The 22,908-nt window shown below is 35.3% G+C and overlaps 1 protein-coding gene across 5 annotated transcripts in view; it reads right to left on the bottom strand.

The window, feature by feature from the left end:
- Positions 1–1,160: 1,160 nt before the first annotated feature.
- The window catches only part of ANO3 (anoctamin 3), a 111,738-nt gene continuing 89,990 nt past the window's right edge, over positions 1,161–22,908 (bottom strand). For all 5 annotated transcript variants that reach the window (XM_071418301.1, XM_071418299.1, XM_071418298.1 and 2 more), the window contains 13 exons: positions 21,834–21,916; positions 20,782–20,922; positions 20,261–20,425; positions 19,198–19,234; positions 17,077–17,188; positions 15,830–15,887; positions 14,227–14,324; positions 12,624–12,769; positions 12,365–12,517; positions 11,562–11,709; positions 10,268–10,348; positions 9,343–9,448; positions 1,161–8,577 (listed from right to left, as the gene is read on the bottom strand). In XM_071418301.1, coding sequence (XP_071274402.1) covers positions 8,395–8,577; positions 9,343–9,448; positions 10,268–10,348; positions 11,562–11,709; positions 12,365–12,517; positions 12,624–12,769; positions 14,227–14,324; positions 15,830–15,887; positions 17,077–17,188; positions 19,198–19,234; positions 20,261–20,425; positions 20,782–20,922; positions 21,834–21,916 — 1,511 coding nt within the window. In that variant the 3' untranslated portion in view covers positions 1,161–8,394. The remainder of the gene's footprint in view (positions 8,578–9,342; positions 9,449–10,267; positions 10,349–11,561; positions 11,710–12,364; positions 12,518–12,623; positions 12,770–14,226; positions 14,325–15,829; positions 15,888–17,076; positions 17,189–19,197; positions 19,235–20,260; positions 20,426–20,781; positions 20,923–21,833; positions 21,917–22,908) is intronic.

Below are 22,908 nucleotides of genomic sequence, written 5' to 3' on the forward strand. Positions count from 1 at the left end.
AATCATACTTACCAACACTTTCTACAAACTTTTTCTTCATTAAATATACCCCCCAAAAAACCAAAAAATAACCCCACATACACAAGTCAAAAATTAACCACATTTTTAATAAATTAAAATATTCACCACGCTTTTAAAATTCCCAAATCGCCCACAAATGAAAAAATTATTTTAAGAACACACCACACTCTAAAACACATTTTAAAGGAACAACAAAAAATAACCAAAACAACACCTCAAATAACATTAAACAAAACTTTATATATCTTTAATTTTTTTAAATAACCCATTCACAAAACCTAATCCTCCAATTTTAAAACACTTTTCAAATAACACAGAAATGAAATTTTTAAAAATCATCCAATTTTAATCAAAATCCCTAAAACAAAAATTAAAACACCATTTCCATAAATAACTTAAAATAAAAATTCTATTTCCACAAATACAGGCTTCCAAATAATAAAAACCCAAATAAATCCCTACAAAAAACATAAAACCATATCACACTCAAACTCACACCAACAATACCACAAACAAAAAAAACCCACACAAACATAAACCACACATAAAAGCTACAATTCATATAAAACATTCCCTATTCAACCTACAAAAACTACAAATCTTAAATTTTATATTAATATTTAGACTACAAAAATTAATAATATCATAAAACTCTTTTAACAAAAAACATAATATCCATCATAATTTTAAAAATCCTAAAATATATAAATGTATAAAAATTAAGTATTAAAAAACCAACTTAATACTTATAATTAACCAATCCCTAAAGAAATACTAAAAAATTTACTCTCCACTTCCTGAGCCATTGATCCTTCCAGAGGCAGATCTAGCCTGTCCACCTTGGTTGAAAAACTGAGATTATGAAACAGATAAATCCTAGAAGAGATTAAATTTAAGAAATTGTTAGTCACTAGTAAAAGCAGTACAACATAAATGACTGAAAATTTGAAAACTCAGTCTAGCTGGGCCTTGAGGCCAAAATAATTGATTATTTAATGGTTATAAATTCCTAAGCCAAGTATGACCCTGAAATTACTTTCTTACAAGACTATGGTTTGAATGCTCATAAGCACTCACTTTTCAAGCATAAAATTACTTTTAATTATCTTTCACTATTTGGAATAATAAAGCTCACAGCCTTTTTCAAAGATATCCAAGTTTATTACTGAAAAAAAAAGTAATAATCAAATGTGCATGATACAGCAAGTAGTTGCATTTGTAAATGTAAACCTTGATAAAGTAAACAGCATCCCAAAGACAAATTTATGCCAAAAGTGTCTTACAATAGTTAATCAGATTTACAACTTTTTCCTCAGTGAATTCTTTTACTTCTGGGGTACATAGCTGCTTGTAAAAGCAATCTTAAAACACAAAATAAACTGAAAGCTGACATGCTGGAGGAACTTACAGCTTTTGCACAGAAAAGTAGATTTCTCCAAAAATGCTCTCTGATACTGTAAACTTGTTTCAAATATTACTTACAAAGTGTAGATTTATGAGTAGAAAAAATAGCTGAAATTTTGTTCTTACTGCTTACTTAGAAATCAAGTTGTATTTAAACATTACATAAATTTCAAATATATACACATTTTAAGAAATCTGTTACGATCATGATATTGCAAGTTAGCCAGGACTATCAGAGTAAAAAAAATGACTGAACTATCTTATTCAGTTAGATTTTACATGAGATTATTTCAAAGAACTGAAATTTCAGTGATACTACTCTAGGTAAAAATTATAGCCAACAGTTTGGAAGATTTTCCAATACGAAACTCCAAGTCAATTAAATAGAACAAGAAAAGAAAATGTGATCTGTTTTTTTTATTATTATTATTAACAGAGAAATCATCGTGTTCTCAGTGGTTAAAATCTCTCCAGTTTTAGACTCCATTGGGTTTAATCCTAATTTCTCACCCTGTTGCATCTGAACAAGTAGCTCATGTCAGTAAGGATGCAAACTCCAGAGAACAGCCAGCAATACAGAGGTCGTATCAAGAAGACAGAATGAGCCAGCAGAACTCACAGAAGGTCATTTTGAGTGCAGTGCAGAGGGAATACACCATTACATTTCAAGACTACATCCCAGTCCTGGATTTAAAAAGTTCCTGTATACCATGGAGTAGTGCAGTGATTTCCCTACTGTTCCTTGTTGTGCCATTAGAACTTTGTGCTGTTGTGGTAACATTGTGCTATTGTGGTTATGCCAAGCTTGTGACAATCCAGGTTTCTAGTAAATGTATTTGCAATGGCAAGATCAGATAAAAATTGTCAAAAGAAATCCATTGTAGAAATTTAAAAATTATACAACTGTGACAGTTTCCAAGGATTTACTGAACTCATCATGAGGTTTGCCTTGCTTCCAAATATCCAAAGAAGGGCATTTAGGATGTATGTGTAGAAAGAGACATAATGGGAAAAGACTGTGGTGCTTGGGGAAGTGACTAAAAGGACAGGAACAGTACAGGGAGGGGTGCCCCATACTTCCTCATACTGCTTCATCCCACCAAGGCAAACAGATTTGTAAAAAGCATCAAACAGACTGCTATTTGTGCACTTTCTGCTTTGGCATCTCTGTCAGGGACATCCAAAAACAGCCTGGAAAAAAAAAACCTGCTTTTACAGAATTGCCCTGGAAATGGGACAGTCACCCAGAAGGCAGTGTGCAATAAAACACTGAGGATAAGCAAAGAATGAGCCAACAGAGAAAAAAGAAAAGATCAGGAGGCCTGTCCCCATGCTTCATCCTCAAACCCTTATTTTTCAGAGCCTGTTGCAATTCTGGAGCAAAACTTGCTGGGGTGAACAGGAGCCCTTTGCTGCCTGGTGCTCATTCTCACCCTCCAATGCTGGCTCTGAATTTGACCTCAGAGAAATGTGTGTTTTGCAAGCGTGAGGTTAAGTATGAAAGGACTCTGGGAATTTTTGAAGCTGCTAGATTTTCTACTACAGGAATATAGGTTAGAAGTCACTAAAACACTTCCAAAAAGTGTCATTGTATGCATCTTAGTCAGACAAAGTATGCATTGGAAGCAAGTAACAGGTCTGTCTAGAAGGGGAATTCTATTTGAATTCTAAAATCAGTCTTAACATCAAATAATTATTACAAAATGCTGCCCTTATATTTGTTTCAAACTTTGCCCCCAAACAAGCAACATCAGCATTTTATGAGGATTCCAAAAAAATATAATGCATCTGGAAGTACTACTGCATTGTAAGTGATTACTGACACCACTATTTTCTTCTCGGTTCATTTTCTTAATAGAAACTAAATAGAAAATGTGGGGCTTTTTTATTTTCCATCAACTTTATCACATTCATAAGTAGCTGTTTGTATAAAATGAGCTTTATTGATAAGGCTATTACCCAACATATATAAAAAAAATCTAGTTTATAATAGTTTTAATGAAAATTGGTGACATTTACAGGCTAACTATGCTAATTTGCCTCCAAACAAATTGTTACATAATGCAAAAGTTTGCTAAGTCCCACAATGCCATGTAGGACTCGGCAGGTAACTCCAATGGACTCCATGGCTCCAGAAATTCTCTCTGGCAACACTCCCAGTTGGAGTCTGCAGTAGAGGAAGCCACAGCAAGGATGTGCATTACACATATGATTAGACTGATCATCTTAATGGCACATTAAGAATAAAACATCACCAAAACTCTTGCCTTTCCCCATATTAATACTTGCCCTGAAGCTACGTTCCCCAAGTTATTTTTCCTTCTGTAGAACTTTCTATGAAGGAAACTCCTGGAAATTTATTAGTTTTTCCATTAAGGTATTTATCTACTAACCTATATGTACCAGTTTGTCTAGACATTTTCCTTTTGAGCTTTCCACAGGACACAACTGAGCCTAACTGTGCCTCAGAACACAATTTATGACAAGTTGTTGTTGGAAAAGGCCACAGCTGATATGTATTTCATACTAGTGAATACATGTACTTCCAAAGAAGCATCTAACAAAAAAAAAAGCTCACTTAATCACTATTGAAATTTTAGCCCTGTCACCATTTTCTCAAATCCTTGAATGAAAACAGTTAGGAAAAAACAGAATCATTAATGCTTCATTATGCTTTCATTAATCATGAAAACACCACCAAAATTATCAGGTCTAATCTTTGACCAAATATCACCATGACAAATAAATCACAACACTAAGTGCCATGTGCAGTCATTTCTTGAACACACCCAAGGATGATGACCCCACCACCTCCCAGGACAACCTGTTCCAATGCCTTCAATGGAAAAATTCTTCTTGATATCCAACCTGCACCTCATGGTGTTGCAGCCTGAGGTTATGTTCCCTTGTCTTGTCCCTAGCTGCCTGGTAGAAGAGGCTGACTCCCACCTTGCTGCAATCTCTTTCCAGCTAGTTGTGGAGAGTGATAAGACTCCTCTGAGCCTCCTCATCTAACTAAACAACCACAGCTCCTTCAACCAATCCTTCCTATGACTTGATCTCTCCAGATGCCTCAGCAGCTTCACTGCCCTTCTCTGGACATGCTCCAGCACCTCAGTGTCTGCCTGGAACTGAGAGGCCAGAACTGGACACAGGTCTCAATGCATGGCCTCACCAGCGCCAGGTGCAGGGGGACAATCAGTGCCCTGCTCCTGCTGGCCCCCCTGTTTCTGACACAGGCCAGGATGCCATTGGCCTTTGTGCCCACCTGGCCCATGCTCAGCTGCTCTTGGCCAGCACTCCCAGCTCCTTTGCCACTCTTCCCCCAGCCTGTAGCAACTGCAATGGGTTGTCGTGATCCAGGGACAAGACTTGGCCACACTGAGCACTCCACTGACCTGAGCCCATGGATCCAGCCTGTCCAGGTCCCTCTGCAGTCCCACCAGTCAACTTAGGATTGGCTGCAAACTCACTGAGGATGCCCTTGATCCCCTGTCCAGATAACTGATAAGGACATTAAACAGAACTGGCCCCAAGAGAAGTGGTTCCCCCGGGGAACCACACTCCTGACCAGCTGCCAGCTGGATAAACAGCTTTCACTGCCACCCTCTGGGCATGGCCATCCAGCTTTAACCCAGCTAAGAGTGCACCTGCTGCCACCTTCTCCAGGAGAATGCCATGAACTCATCATGAGGTTTGCCTTGTTTCCAAATATCCAGAGAAGGATGCTCAGTGTGCTGTGAGAGCTGAGTTCAACACTCAGGCAAGCCTTAGCACCCAGTTGTGAATACTCTTAATGCCTCCCAGATTGTAGAGACAAACTTAGGGGAATCTCTCATTAGGATGGGCAATAAAACAGAATTCTTATCTTCCTTTTTTTATTCGTCAAAATTCAGATCTCACACATTAGGCACAAATTAAGAATAAAAAGTTGTAAGAAATGAGGTGCATCTCATGTATCTGGACTTTGTGCCATTTCTGAAATGGAATTTTTTTTGCCTGAATCAAGATGCAGAATTTGGTTAAGAATAATTAACACATTTTGAACAAATACTTCATATATAAAAAATCTAGTTGCTCATGCAGTCTCTCTAAGGGCGCATGCATAGAGCAAACTTTTCATAGATTAGATCTGCAATGATCTAAAGCATTTTTGCACAAACTGAGGTTCTAAAGCTTTATCAAATTTCACAAATGCAGCCTGCATGCACAGTCTAGTCATACTAGTCATTTGTTTGAAAAGACAATATTTAAAATATTAAAAGATCATTCACCATTCAAAAAATACATTATTCCTGAGGACAGTGTGTGCCTTATTCTTTAGGAAAATAACGTGCAGTCAATGAAAACAGCATACTGAGCAAAGTCCAGCAAAAAGGTTTCTCAGCTTAAGCAAATGGCTAGACAGTGGCAAGATCTTTATGCACCGTTGATGTCCTCCAAAAGTAAAGGACACACAGAGTGTTTCTCCAAACTTCTTGTCCTTTCCCAGTGCATAAAATGCACCATGTCAAATCTGCATACTTGCCTTTCATATGCTCTTACATCCCAGTGTTGAAAAAAAAATCATAATACCTATAAACGTAAATCTCAAATACAAAAAGATTGTTTAATGTGGTTTTTGAAGTCCAATTGGAATTTGCCTAGGTATGTATTGACATATGCCAATATCAATAGCAAAAGAAAAAATATAAAATAATGTTTCTGATTTTTGCCTGATTTTACCCTGTATCTTTATAACTTGGGCCAGCCAAGACATTTTGTTTTTAGAGAAAATATTACATAAGCTCATTTGTGGCCTTCTGAAGCATTCAAATATTATCACAAGGTGTCACACAAATAAAAACTGTGACACACGGTTACTGCTGTCAAACAGCGCTTGACAGTCCACAGAATGAGACAGAGAGGCAATAAATTAAATCAAACCTAGTGACTGTATTAGCACTGAAGAGAGTGCAGTAATTTTTTTCTGATAATAACTCCTGAGGAATTTAATGCACAACCCAGAAGATGAAGGAACAAAACAGCCTTTCCAAAATATGGCAAGCTGAGTTCCATCTGCCCTTTATCACAGAATGAATGGGTAATGTACCTGATTGGGCCAGATCTTCAAATTTCTTTCCTCCTTTCATGCAGTACTATAGATACTCCTACAAGTGCCTTGTCTGGTAACAGAGCTGAAATTAATCAAGAAAGCTCATGAATGTGGTGAAACAACTGAAGAACTTGAAAGTATGATGTTAGGCTCTCTGGATACAACAGATCCTATTTACCTACTTTGATGGGCTCTTGACTCTTGAAATTAATTTCAGTGAAATAAAATAAAATTATTGTGCTAATAAATGCAAGTGAATAATCAAATCAAACTTTTTAATTACACAGGATTAATGTAAATGGAAAAAATTCAGGTCTTTTCATATCCGTCAGCATTGATTTTGCTGCAGCTTTATCCTTAAAAATAAGGTCAAAATTTCTAGACTTTGTAGCTATTGTGCTTTGCTGACTCTTTGTTTTTTACATTTTTCTCATCCAATACAGAAAAGCATTATTAAAACTGTATGAGAGAAACAGAACAACTGTAACTCTATCCATTCCCTTCCCTTCAATGTATCCCTTAAATTTGTTTAAACTTTAAGTGCTTTTCCTGTATTATGAAATGCTAGTAACAGACAATTTCATCACCAAAATGTGACTATTAACCACAAGCAACACTGCAGTATGCTGTTTGCACATAAAAATTGAAATTTGATACTTCAAATGAACATCTACGTTTTTAGTGATTTTATCAAAAAAATCCACCCCAAGTGTAAGAAGGCATACTAATAATAATAATAGTAGTAAATACTGTGTGTGTATGCATTTATATACAATCTGTATACATATTTGCCTGTGTCCAGCTCCAATGTTATGACATATTTAGGCCAATAAAAGAAGTGTACATTACTGCAACATTTACTATTACAATAAGAAAAACCTTGTTACAAATTGCTCTTCTTCTCCTTCCCTGAACAAGCAAGCCACAATGCTATACTGTATGTCTCATATATATTGGCAGAAGCTTGCATACTATAAAGATATAATTGTATTTGAAGAGAAAGTCAATTACACTGCATGGGAGCATTTCAAGTTCGCACTCTGTGAAGTCATGAAATCATTGCCCAGGCAGAGCAAGAGGAACAGTAACACAGTTAGCATGAAAATGACAGTTCTTTCATGCTGGAAGCATGTGGAGATGGCCTTTTACACACAAAAGTGCAAGGACAACTCAACAGCTGTGTAATTTTCAAACAGAAAATTACCCTCTCCTGGTGCTGCTGTTTTCTTTCTGAATTTGGACTTTTTGGTTTTCAACTAGATGATAAATTAATGACACTAATGTGCAAATCTTAAACTGCATAGTATATATTTAGCAGCCACAGACCCCTTTTTTAGGGTAGGACCACATCCACAATCTCAACAAGAGACTAGGACAAACCTGACAAAACAGTAAGCCTGAAAGATCAAGTCATGGCCACAAAGGCAACAACTGCTCTTTTCTTTAGAGGCATTACAGATGGAGCTGAGCAATCAGAAGCTGTAGAAGTAGTGGATATCACGTAAGTTGGTTTTAGTCATGCCCTTACTCTATAGGTTCACAGGTAATTTTCTGTTTTCATCATGCTGAGAGTATCTTCATAAACAGCATGAAAATCCATTGCCTTTTTTAAAACAGCATCCAGATTTTTACTCTGTCTGCACATCTCTGAATGCCAATTGTCACTGGAGCTCATCACAGACCAGTTACAGGTAAGGCTTTTCGTTGACATCACTGGGAACATCCATTTCTCGATGCCCACCAAAGTATGCAATTGCACTGCCTAGCAAGAACATAAATATACCACCACCAAATCTCACACTGATGCCAGACTGACTTCAGTTTGTAACTTCACTCTCCAATTCCAAAGTGGTTTTGTTGTAGCATGGTAATGACTAAGGCCATTCATGGTGATACTGTTTCCCATTCTTTTTCCTTTCTCTTTGCAAATGTTCCAGTTCAGCCTCATACATCATTTCCTGGACTAAGTATTTCTCTCTTCTCATTCTGTCACACAAGTCTTTGGGTATGTCTGGAATTAGGTAAGCAATGAAAGACTTTATTCCAAAAACAAGGTGCTGAAAAGAAAAACAAAAATAATTGATTAACATATCAATATGTATTCCTTTGTAGGACAATTTAGAGCCCAAAAGTCTGGCAAAACTGGACACCAAAGATTCAATTTGTGACTGAAAGGCAACTCCTTTGGGTTTTTTTTAATAAAAACACTCCTATGGGAGTAAATGAGTGAACTAAAAGAAATGGGCAAATGCTGAAGTTTTCTAAGGAAAAAAAGTATAGAGTTAGTGACTTAAATGAAGATGTGACTACAGGATATGCTAGTTTGATCAACAAATGCCAATGCTACATACAAGCAGGCTTTGTTCAGGGCTTATCATGGAAATGGGTGATCAGAGTCCTAGGGGAGTATGCAATAGATACTTCAAACTTAGTATACATGTTTCAACTTCTATATTAAGCTAGAATCATGTATCATTTTCCTGACACACATTCTATCTTGTAGTAACTGTGCCTAATAGACACAAAACTTGCACTTCTTTTTCAATAAAATACGAATGATTGGGCAGGGAACCAACATGATGTATAAGATTACTTTTAAGGAAATATGATTTTATAGGCATTCTACAGCAAGTGCATGCTCTGTCAATTCTGTTTGAAGTGGCTGATAGTCAACAGTTTGAGGAAGAATTTTTTTTTTCCTCAGTCTTGACTGTACTGAACAAACAATTGATTAAAATGACAATTTTGCTTATAGGACAACTATAAAGAATCAACTCAGACCTATAAAAGGTAGAAAGGGCTTTCTCCCTTTCACAACTAACCTCAAATACTATGATGAAGGCCAGCCGTGCTGCCAGGACGTGCCAAAACTGCAAAGTGAATTCATACGGAGTCGAGCTCCATGGTGGGGCTCTGTAGTCTCTGTACCTGCAGAGCAAAGAGAAACCCAGTGAGTTAAACCCAGTGTGCTCTCTTGAGCAATTAAAACTTTTGACATGGTCAAGGGGTCTCTGGTTCATCCCAGATCTGGCTAAAAGGAGAGAAACTGAAGTGAAAGCAGACTTCAAGAGGAGTTAAACTGAAAAGGAGATCTGTCCAGAATACAGGCTGTTAAATAAAGCTGTTTATGAGACAGTACTTCTTGCTTCCAAAAATCCAGAGCAAACGGTTTCTTTTATTGTTACAAAGCTGGAGTGTTAAGTGTGTTGATTCTAAATTGGTTCTTATCTTTGCTTATAAGCACTTGAGAGTCTCCAGACAAAGTTTGCATAAATGAAATATGATTCTAATTTAAACTAATGCTTACTGCAAACCTAAGACAGAAAACAGGAGTGCGCTCATGTCCTATTTCATTTTTATGCTGTATTTTTTATATTCATCTTGCATAATTGTTTGCAAGAATTGTAATCTCCATCTGGGTTAGAGAGGTAACAAAAATTTTAATTGTGTACTTTAATTTATTGACTTCAGAATGCTTAACAAAATTGAAATGTGGATTTTTACCATTCTTGGCAGCTGCTAAACTTTTAAATTAAATAATTCATAGAGACATGAAAGATAATGGCTTGCAAGAGTCAATGTATCCTACCACACAGTATTTGTACCCAAGGACTCCATGTTGAACAAACATGAACTCCAATGCTTTTAAGGGCAAAAAAGAAATGCCAGCAATTTCAGCACTTTTAATTTACTGTCTGCAATAATGTCCATGCATGTATTACAGTAAATGGGAGCAAGGAAACATACCGACAGTATCCTGAATATCCCATCCCAAGTTCACTCAAATCAAATACTGACAAGCTGCTGTTGACATATCCTTTTAAGCATCTGAAAGAAAAAGCCATATGGGCAGCATTTTCTTCATAAAGTGTTTATACAATAAACATGTGTATGTAAACATATTCTGCTATCAGATACTGTGAGCATAATACTTTATTGACTTATCAGGACAAAAGCAATTCTGAAATTCATGCAGAGAAGCAAAGTTTACTGGAAAAAAAAAAGACTAACAACTGTTTCAGCTATAGCACTGTTTAGAAGTCTATTTTCAGCACTTCTCATGCTTTTGCTTCTTACCTGCTGGGAGATACAAACCAAAAATTGTTGCTACATTCTTTTTAACTGTCCTCTAAAATTACTGATCTTTGAAAGACGGATAGAAAGGCAGAGAGCAGTATAATTTAACACCCTTGCAGAATTGGCCACCAATAATGCAGCATATACAAAAAATAACAGGTTTTATGTGTTTTCATCAACAGTAACATGAACAGCGTATATATACCAAACAGTTATATTAAAGGCAAAAATATCTTACTATTAATTACAGAAATTATATAAATAAATTGATTTATGATTGTAGGAGTGAATTTTTGCTGTTGCTTGAAAACCACAGACATGAAAGATATCCTATCTTCTTTTTCTCGATATCCTATCATCTGTCTTGTAACTTAATTAAAGCACATTTGAAAGTCAAAGAAGATATAAGAAGAGATGCATGAGGAATCTTTTTATAATCCTGGATCTTCAGGTTTGCTATAATACCTCAAACCACTACTGACAAAAGAAGAAATAGAATTACATAGTTCTCTCTTAAATGGGTAGAGTGCATCAAGCACTAACATTTTTCTGATACTGTCTCTTTTCATCCTATCCCACCTCACTATTTTTGCCCTTAAACTTTCTTTTCCTGTGACAGCTCAGGAAGAGTAAATCACTATTTTGGGAGCATATATGTGTATTTGGGAATGCACTGGGAGAAGACAGCATAGACCTACTGCAGAGAGGAGGAAAAGCTTATTTAGAAAAGATCTGAGAACTGATGCAATGTACAGACTTTTTTGTTTGCATTCAGAAGGGAAGAGATGATTTTCCACTTCTATAAAGAGCTACTTTGGAACAGCTGACTTACTCGCTCTTCACATCTGGGAAGGTTTGCACAGAATATCAAGAAATGTATCTGATATATGTTATCATAGAAATACAGCAGTAAATTGTGCTTCCACTCAAAAATACATGCATATATAAAGAATAGGCTAATTACTTTTCTTGTCTGTACCCTTGATCTGTACAGGGACCATATTTGTATGCATAGACAAAACGTGGAATGTAATCAGAAGTAATGGCAATAACGAAGGCATTGGTGATGACAGCCAGAACTCCAATTCCTTCCAGAATTCCATACCAAATACCTAGAAACAAGAGAAATTTCAACAAAGTAGTCAGTTCTTTATAGTCATATTAAGTCATATACAGTCATACCAGTGATAATAAAGTCATTAATAGTCATACAATTTTCCTTTCTTGTTAAGAATGAGTTATGAGACAGAAAAACTAATCAGATGAAGCCATGTCCCCACATTGCAACCACCACCAATGCCACCCAAATGAAATCTTACAACAGTGCACACCCTGCTGAAAAGATACAGCCAAGGAACAAAGACATAATGGCCATTTTTTGTTATGAAGGCCAAATAGGAGGTTCTAGAAAGAGATTTCTTATTTAATTAAATTTTAAATTAAAATTTAATTCAGTCCTTTTATTTAACTTCAAAATTCAATTTATTTTAGACCTAGAGTTCCACAAATCGGAAGCCTGAAATGCTTTTAGCCTGTTCCCAATATTCAAATTATAATGATTCCTTATTGTAAATGGGAAACAAACTTGAGGAATCCTCTTTGCAAATCAACCAACTATCCTTTCATTGCCAAAAAGGAAAGCTGTCACTGAAATCTGTTGGTTATGTTACCATCCTGACACATGAAATACTTTGGGGGTGCAGCTGCTCTCAAGAGGAAAACCCAAAGAGATGGTAGCTGGCAGTGGCAGCCACTGGCTTCTCTCACCTATATCTGTGGCTCTTGCAGGCATGGGTCTTCGCCACTGAGTGACAAACTTGTATGCATCTAACCTGATTTCTATGATGTTGTTGAGCAGTGCCAGGAGAGGTGCCAGGGGGAAGGCAGCCACAAAGATGGTGGTAAAGCCAAACTGTAAAACTAGACAGGCATTTCTGTGGTTAGAAATTGGAAATTCAAAAAGTCTTTTAACGTGCAACATAGTTCTACCTTCTGAAGAAAACCAACACCTCCCAGATTTGCTCACCCATCTCTAAATATTCGTCCATTAAACCATGGAGATTCATAGGTTGCAGATTCCAATCTTTTTCCCATTGAGGTAGAGAAATTTTATTCTCCATTGATTGCCCTCTTCTCTTCATTTTGCGTCGTGACCACCAATTCTGTAATAAACTTTATGAGATAAAGAGAGTAATAATGACTGTATCTGCTCACAGATTTAAAATATGTTCTGGTACTGTTCTGAAATAGGCAGGCCTGTTTTAAACAGCATCTGGATGATTACTTAAATATTTTATGGAAAATTTTACAATATCTTCTTAGATCCAATGCAAAGAACTTATAAAAGATCTCATCATTCTGCATTATAATTTTAATTGCCTTTAATGTAGCATGTTTGACATTGTAAAAATAAGCTTTTCAGAATATGGAATATGCTTACATGGACTTTTTTCATTTTGGTAGGATTTACCTGAATGACTAAATAAAAAAATTTTTAAAAATCATGCATAGCAAGAGCACTAAAAAGTAAATAATGCTTTATTTCAATCCTGTAAAAGACAAACCAGGTCAGTGGAATTCAGTAAGAATACCATGGTAAAACACTGAAGAGTAGAATACATATATTTTTGAACAAACCTAAAGGTCTAGATGTTCTACAGAATATTTCTTAAAGTAGGAAAAAGCATTTAAAAAGGTGTTGCTGTATGCGGAAATATTTAAGACTATTCTTCATAAAGCTGTGCAAAATCTTTTCACAGAGTAGTCATAAATATTAAGGAGATAGTAGGCTCATGAATTAAAATGTTATTTAAATGAAAAATATTATCTAGTACTGACACATGGACCAAATAAAGACTACTGTTTGTTTCTAGATAATATGGAAGAGAGACTAAGGATGGGAAATATCTTTCTTGTAAGTATTTTTATAAAAAGGCTGCTCTTTTTTCTCTCAAGCTAATTTCGTGTTTGGCTCTTGATCTCTCTTGTTACTGAAAGAGAAGCTTTTGTTTGTTTGAAAGATAAACTGTTGCCTATGTTGCAAACAATGGTTTTGTCAAAACAAAACATTTATTTCTGTAACAGAATATAAGCATGTTCTAAAATAAATTTTAAACAAGGTTAACATCCTGCTTGGCTGAGAAGACAGGAAGCCTGGCAGTTAAAGTAGGTTTCTCAATTCTCAATTTCAAAAATCCTCATTCTACAACATACAGTACACTGTCCCTTGTGCAGAACAATTGCAATTGAATATTGTGAGCAAAATCCTTTCTAACATATTTTCAAGGTTGAGACTTCAATTTGATCAATATTTGATGATCCACATTTTACAGAAAACATATTACCAGTTTCAAGAGAAGTGTAAGACTCTTAGCTCATTAGTCATTTCAGAGGCTGAACATCTCTGTATTATGGAAAATGAAATCCTAATAAACAACTGAGATGCTTAACATACCCTGAGAATCTTTATCTCAGAGTGGAAGACAATGCTTTCCTTGGGAATAAAGTGACAATATCTGAGGTGCAATGAGTGAAAACATTCTCCAAACATAAAACCATTTCTCCTTAGAACTGAATCATGCTAACATGTATTTACTGTTTTTATAATGAACTTTAAAATCCGAACTTACGGATAGCCTAGTTCCATGAAGTTGTTCCACATTTGTTTTAAAACCATAATAACTCCCATTTGTAAGCAGAGATCTATCAAGCAGCCGCTAGGATGACACTGAAATGAAGTGGAAGAGATCAACAGCTAAAATCAGAGAATTCATTTATTTTTTATTTGTTCTGAGTGCAAAAAAAAAAAGAGTTAAGTGTGTTGAAAAACAATCTCCATCTGCAGAAATATTTATTTCAGTAACATTTATTTTAATATTAACAGACTTCAGCTGAACAACCCTTACACATATTGTTAAATATTAGATATTAGATAATATTGCCCAATTTAAAGGTATGTGTGCTAGAGATATGATAAATTATATAGACCATTTCACTTAGACCAGTAAGTACTTACTCATTTCAAAAAATGGAGCAATATTTCATCTGCAATAATCTAAGTCTAAAGAAAGATTTACTAGCAGAATTTCTGATACTGGTACGTTATCTATATCTATCTATCTGTGTGTGTGTATATTTATAAATATATATGTATATATATATATGTGTGTGTGTATGTTTGTATATATATATGTACTGCCATATTAAAATGTTAAGTAATTACAGAACTATTTTTCAATTAATTGACTACAAAGTTATAAAATTTTACTCTGTGGCTACCAAGATTCAGTAGAAGAAATCTGATTTTCAGAGTAAAGAGGAAACTTCAGCATACTGGTGAGTTGCAAGTCTAACATTCCTGTTAAATTTTGAAAATATTCTTTTTCTTCTTTTAGAACTGTACAAAATTATCAATTATTTTGGGATGGAAAGGATCCCTTAAGATGATCTAGTCCAAACTTCTGCCATAAGTATGGCCATTTTCAACTAGAGAAGTCCCATCCAACCTGACTTTGAATGTTTTCAGGGATAAAACATCCATCACCTCTCTAGAAAACCTGTCCCAGTATTTCATCATCATCTTCATCATCATCATCATATTTTAAAAATCTCTTCCTTACACCTAGTCTAAATCTAGCCTCTCTTAGTTTAAAATCATTAATCCTTGCCCTGTCTCAACAGGCCCTACTAAAAGTTTGTCCCTTTCTTTCATTCAAGCACCTTTAAGTACTGAAAGGCAGTAATAATGTCTCCTTGGAGCTTTCTCTGCTCCAAGCTGAGTATCTCCAACTCAGCCTCCCTTCATAGGAGAGCTGCTCCAGCCCTCTGATTCATTTTGTGGCCCCCATCTGGGCCCATTCCAACAGATGGACACATTGTTTTCCTGTGCTGACAGAAAATTTATCAAGTTGATTAAAAAGCTGATGGCTTTATATTTATGTCCTCTATCCAGGAGATTCCAGTCTCAGAGGAGTCACAGTGCATGTGAGGTAAGGGACTATTACTGATGGCTTTTCTCTAAGACAGACAGAAAGATCTTGTGTGCCTTGGGCAGAGTCACTCAGCACACTGGAGAACACAGAAGGAAAAAACCATCTCCTGGATCCTATCCTTTGCTATAAATAAGAGTTTAATATTTGCTGCGCTTGGAAAAATAAAATCTTTAAACTGGGCTTCAGCCACTTCCTTTTTACTCATGGAAATATCACAGGAACACAAGATAGGATTGTTTACCTCTTCCAGCCTCCATCTGTTAAAAAGCTTGTTGTACTTTCCTGGGCGGCCTGCAAATCTGGAAAATAAGATTTCTGTTTCTCAGTGGACATTCCAGAAATACCCTGTATCAGTAGTTGTTTCATAACATCCACTGAATACAGGAAATATCAACAGAATAAATCACACAGGCTTAAATCTGGTGTCCATAGGATATGGAAGTTACAGAATGCAAACAAAGACCATCATTTTGCAAGTGATCCTGAACTTTTATTATGTCCTGAATAAAAATCCTAGCTTCAAAGATTTTAGATGTTAGCTATTCAAACTCTAATCTACTTCTAAGAAGACAAGCAAGCCACTACGACTAATAGGAATTAACTGCAGCATAGGGATCTGCTTGCCCAAGTGAAGTGTACACTTGATTTGTAAAACAAATCCCAGCTCTTGATGACCTCAATGAAAGTTATAAAAGAGATAAAGAAACCCATGCTTGGTCCTATTAGATAGAGGAGAGAGCAATACACACAGAAATTTTGGTATTGTATGGTGAATACACCATTGAATGCAACAAACAGATTCTCACCAAAAGTCTTTACTAGGCTTTTATTGTTTCTTTGCTTCTTTGTTTTTTGTTATTTTTTTTCCAAAAAATCCTGAACTGAAATTATACTATACAACTTTATAGAAGATACCCCAAAATGTTCTCTAAGTTCTGCAGGAAAGGTAAGTGTGACCATTACAAAATTGAACTGAAGATGAAGCAAGCTTAGATCTGTGCTCTATCTCATGCTCTCAACTAACGATACACACAAAAACTGGAGCCAGAATTTATGCTTCCTGCTCTTGTATAAGTTTTGCCAGACAATATTTACTATTTACAGAAATGCATTACTGGAAATTTAACTCAAGGGGAATAAACCAGAAAATATTAATAAAGGCTATTAACACAACACTAAATACAGACCCACATCTAGGAAGTGGCTGCATTTTCAAAAGTTCTGCCTTCTTATTTAATAGGAAAGTAATGTACACTCCCATAAAAAAGTAGAATTTTTACTCTCTAGTTTCATGAGTAAATATTTCAATGGTCCAACGCTTCCACACATTTTGAAATATTTAGTGTTTAAACCATGCCCAGAAACCAAACTCGTACCTAAACCTTACAGTTCAAATTGTCCCTGTATTTTCTTCAAATCTATAAAATTACTGAACATTTTGAGTTCTGTGCAAGTTTTCTTTTAATGCAACTGGCAAATATAACGTACCTGCCAAGAAAAAAGGCAATGTAGAAGATGGAGCTGTTCAAGTTGACAAACTGGAAGAGGAACATTTTCAAGGCAAAGCTGTTTTCCCACTCAGATTCTGTTCTAGGGTGCTCTTCAGAAAGACACAATATATATTATATAAACAAAAATGAAATTGAGTTATGCATAAGTTTGCTCAAAAAAATCAATCAATATTAACAAAACAAGTGATGGTTTTAAGTCACGGTGTCCCATCATGTTGCCATTGATTTCTTCTCATTGCCCCAGGTTAGAGTGCGTTGTTTCTATGTGGAAGCAGGTGATAGGAACCCCCTGGTTCAGAATAAATCATAACACTCTGGGAAGATACCTGTTTCACTTCTATGAAAAAAATTGGAAACCAGTGTGAATTTTTTATCTTTAGATTAAAGATATCTTGATTCAAAGAAAAAAACTCACCTCAAAAAACCCCCACAAAACTCAACCAAACTCCAAAACAAACAAAACCCAAACCAACCCAACCCCCCAAAAACCTGAAAGCACTTGGAATCAGTAGAGCTGCCCAGGGAAGCAGAGGTTAAAAGAGTCACATAAAAGCTAGTTGATTTCTCATCCAAGCTTCTCACCCTCTAAATACTTCTGTAAAACCTTTACTTCATCCTCAAGAGTTCCTTTTCATAAAGCTTGAGGAGTGCCAAACAGTTTATAACTCAACAAAAGGAGAGAGGTTCTCTCTTAGCTTCTTTTGGAAAGAAATGTAGAAATGTGTAGTAGAGCTACACGTGCTCTGTGTGGGTCTGCACTGCCTTGGATATATTTCCTTAAGATTTTTTATGTCTGAATTAGAATTTAGTGGTAATGTTTACAAATTAATTTTTACAAAATCCATCTTTGATGGACATATCAAACTTGGAATACAGTACATTGGTAAAAATTTTAAAGCACATGAGCTGTAAAAGCATACGAGTTGTAAGTCTAAACTGCCTGGATTTGTCAGTTAAAATTTGTTCTACTTAACTACTCTGGTCTACTGATGACTAAATTTGGATAGAAATATACAGGATACTACTAGCTTTGCATAGGGACAGTTGTTCCCAGAAGGGTGTCCTTTTCTGATGTAAAACACCTTAGCAAGAAGAATGAGCTACCTATCTGAAACACCTAATGCTGCTTGATATTTAATTCAAGAAATCTTTTTTGAAAAAAATTCTTTCACGTATTTTGGGAAAAAACTGCTTAAGCACAAACAATTATTTTCTTTCCCATTCTATGACCAGTAAAAATATAAAACGCTTTAAAAGGAATATAAATAATTTTGATATGAAAGAATACTTTAAAATATTTTAAGAATTCAAGTAAGTTGGCCATAAATTCTGAGTATTTCTAGCCTGTTCTACTGCGTGTTAGGTGAAGCACTATAAAGCTTTGAGCACCTCGTTTAATACTTCAACCAAAAGAGGGAGCTGTGGAATTTAAGCAGCCAGCTGGCATTTAACCAAGACAAAACCACTTGCATATGTTGACATGGGCTAAAAGCGAGCATGTAAAATGAAACACTAAACAGTAACGCATTGACACAGCCAGAGATCCTAAATTCTATCTTTGCTTTCTTGTTTTCTATAAGCTAGAAAGCTTTATGTCTGTGATTGAATCATGACTAGAGGCTTCAGTATAAAATTTTCATATTACAGATTTGGAGCTACTATAAAATTCATGACTCAACATTTTTATCTGGGACAACTTTATTTTATCTTAACCCATTTTTTCCATCTGAAAGATCAAATTAAAAATTAATAAAAAACAAACCAAGCATTTGGGGATAATAGAAAAAACCCTTTAGCATGCTAAGAAAGAATAAGTTTTGACATTCACTCCTAAATAAGATTACTATTTTTCAATGTATACCATGAAATATTAAAAGTTGAAGTATAAGAATAAATTCCTTAGTTTTATTTTATTTCCTCACTGAAATACTAATGTATTTTCTTTCTGTGATATTTCTCACTTGCTTAGGAAAATGCCAGAAATGTACTTCACAGATCAAGTTTTCAAAACACTTCTTTAAAGGTAAATAAAGAAGTATACTATAAAGGCATATGCCACAGCCAGCAAGAACCACACCATTAGTAAAGACCTACATACCTAAATCTGTCAGGAGATAGGCAACTTTTTCATACACCTAAAAAAGAAATGAAATGGTGTAAGTACAGGACATCCTGGCTGTAGTGATGACAAATCCACACTGAAAACAAGCATCAAAGCATGGTATTCTCTTGCTCTATAGCATCAAGGTATCACAGTACAGTTTTCCTTTGCTGAGGATATCAGCCTTGTACTGAAAACTTTTCTCTCTATATATTGACCATCTCAAGTCTTTATTTTAAATGTCATTTAGCACCAGGTAGTTGCCAACTCTGAAATACATTTCCTTCAGTATACTACAAATAGCAAGTTATTTTGGATAGCTTTGCTTGTTCACTTGAATGTACATTGTATGATGTGGAGTGATCATGCATAATAACAAAAATAGCTAGAGAACTCTGATTGGAAGGATTATTTCTTATTGCAGCAAGTGCAACTCCTTAAGAGAACTAAAAGCCAATGTTTGCTGGGTTATTACTCCTTTTTATCTGTTCATGCTTGCATGGGAACAGAAAATGATAAATAATAATGCAGCTGAAATAATAGAGTTTCTGTCTGTGTAATGCTATAAGAACAAATGATTAAACCTATGCTGTTACATGACAGAAAAAACCTAACACCAAAATCATATATCACAGTGATTCCAGGACTGTGCCACACTGATATAACAGCTGCATTTTAATAAGAAGTCATGAAGCAAAAAAAACCTAGAAACCAAATTCTCAGTCAAGAAAATAATGTAGTTCAAATTACAACTAAAACTCCAATTAGAGATCTACTGCAAAAGGTAATATTAAAAAAATACAAATGTAAAAAGCAGCAATCTCTACTCTTGTAACCTGGTGACAGAAGCGAGGATGTGCAGTGACAAATTAAGGAGGATTTAGAGAAAAACATTAACAAACACTGTATCAGAGGAGAAAAATCCACTGCAACACTAGCTTCAGACACTGCTACCTGGAAAAGCATTACCATGTATATATCTAATACATGGGTAACTCAGTAAGCTTTTAAAAATTACTCTCTTTAATTAATTGCTTCTTTAAAAGAACAGAAGACTTACGACATTGAGTGACATGATGATCATAAAATTGATACAGACTCCAGTGCCAGATGTTGCAAACTGCCAATACTTCTTGATGAAATACCACTTGAAAGAAGCAAACTGCTCCATGGCTACCAGTCGATACACCACAACTGCAAATACTGCAGTAAGGACCAGTGAAATCTACAGGTATGTATTTATGAGCAGAGGTATTAGAACAAAAGGAATCACATCTGAAATTATATCTGCTGAAATAATAAAACAAGTGTTTTAAAGATTGATATTTGTTTTGGAGAGCAGAGTTTGAGAGAACAAAAAACCAAGATGAGTTACAACATTTTTTTACTGTTCTTTTCCAATATAACTATATTCCATCTTGGGAAACAAAGAGGTCCCTGAACAAGCAGTAAGACAGACAAGCAGTTTTGCTTATGTTACATAAATCCACTAATCTTAATGAATGCACTCATGCTGAGTTGCTATTTACATCAGAGTAAGATGAATTACAACACAACAGTTCTAATAATATTAAACATCACCATGAAGAATATTCCTGAGACAGACACCATCAGTCGACTGAGCTTATCAGGGAAAGGCTGAAAAGGTTCAGGTTTTCCTGTGATGGGATTTACTCTTTCCACTTGGGAATATTTAGCTTCAAACTGGGGGCGCAGCTCTTCCTGGAACGACAGGGTGGATTCCATTTGTTGTATTACTTATTTCTCTCAAGGATCAGACATACATGTAGAACATTATACTGATACAGATCATTTTTCATAATGCTGCAACTCAAATACCTAAATAATTTTCTCTTTTGAAAATCCTTGGAAGCAGTGCCAGAAAGCAGCAAAGAACAGAAACCACAGGAGCCTTCCCCACTATGTGAGAGTGTTAAAAAGAATCATGGGTCATATGGCTGACTTAGACACTGGATTGTCTGTGAAAATTGGTAACAAAACTATAAATTAGGGTCAGTTGTAATGGTGTTGCATGTGTTGTGACAGCATTTATTAAAAATAGCCACCAGCTTCTATCTACCCGTCCACAGAAAGCTGTAAAACAAGTGAAGTCTATTGACTTAAAATGCAATTAAGTCAACAATATAGGTAAACTACAGTTACGCGGACTAGTAATTTATGGAATAAAAAAAATTATTGCTGATGCTGATTGCAGATTGTTCAAAGATAAGCTATGCCTCTCCAAGGATACAAAAGCTAGTTTCTCTCTTGTTGCTTGTTTTGGTCCTATTTTTATGCAGGATCAAGAATTTCCAGAACAAGACACCCTGGAACTGAAAGGCATCTGTGCTGACATCAGAAACAGCTACTGTCCTCTGTACAGGAAGTATTTGCACTCAGTTTTTCCCAGGACACTTTTAATAAATGTACAATTATATTGGAATTATAATGTTAGTTGCAAAAAGCAAGGTATCCTTGTACAATCTCAAGCATACCTTTGTATTCTGCAACTAGTGCTATAAATACAAATATGATCTGAATGACAAACTCAGATGACTGACATACACAATTGATACCGAGACTTTAACCATGCTGATAGCATGGTTTACATGTAAACTTCTGTTTCTTCTTACCTCTTCATCTTCCCAGTCTATGAGGTCCCAATCATAGGTCAATACAGCCCTCCGTCTTTTCCAAAACTCCAGAAAGACTGTTGCTGTGGAAAACAATTGTACTTTAACTACAGGGGGGAAAAGGGTCATGCAGATCTTAAGAAAATCAGAAATATAACATATCATTAGCCACTTGCTGACAGTTTTCCTCATAGAATCTGAAAACTCCAAGTAGCTTCAGGATAATCCCTGTTAAATTTAAAACAGTAGTTAACAATGTTTATCTAGGAAACATATTTTTGCTGTCTGCAGTAGCTGTACAGAAATAGGTACCTGTCAACATGAGACACTGCCATCCCTTTAAATTCATCATTTTGCTTTTCATTTTATTCAACACACAGAATCTTCTCTTGAAGAAACAAGGAAGCACATACACAATGATATCTATTAATAAAGAGCCAAGAGCTATCTCCTTTTATTCAGTTCAAATAAGAACCTCACTTCATTCCCAGCTATACCAGTTTTACACTGTAGTGGTCTTGCTACTAGAATAATTCTTTAGACAATTATTTCTAATTATTCTTAGGTATGAGACCATAATCAGATTTTCCATATACTTAGGGGTTTGGATAAGATAATTACACCTAATAAATTACTCCAAATTTCCAAAACACTGTTGTCTGCCACTGAGGATAGGTAACCTTGCTTACAGCGTGACTCCTGACAAAACATAGAATTGTCCAATTGTTCCTTGAAAAACAATGAATTCAAATAGGAAGTAAGAAAATTTGCTTCCTTCTAGAAATCCAACTGCTCAGAAGAAGGATTTCTAACTCAAAATAAACAGGAGGGTCATATATTCCTACCTTTATCTGTATTTCTGTACTACGTTTAATATTTTTGGGTTTCTATACATACTTGATACCTAATTAGTTATCGTAATTAGTTATATGTATTATACCTATATCTACATAATTATACATGACATTTATATAATATATGCTCTTCACATTGCTCTTAACAGTGTTACATACAAAGAAGCTAAGCTGGGGATAATACACAACTCAATAAAAAACCCCTAATGAACAAATTAATA

The sequence above is a fragment of the Agelaius tricolor genome, unplaced genomic scaffold (assembly GCF_023055355.1).
Source record: "Agelaius tricolor isolate 1412-34295 unplaced genomic scaffold, bAgeTri1.0.p SCAF_82, whole genome shotgun sequence".
Classification (NCBI taxonomy): domain Eukaryota; kingdom Metazoa; phylum Chordata; class Aves; order Passeriformes; family Icteridae; genus Agelaius; species Agelaius tricolor.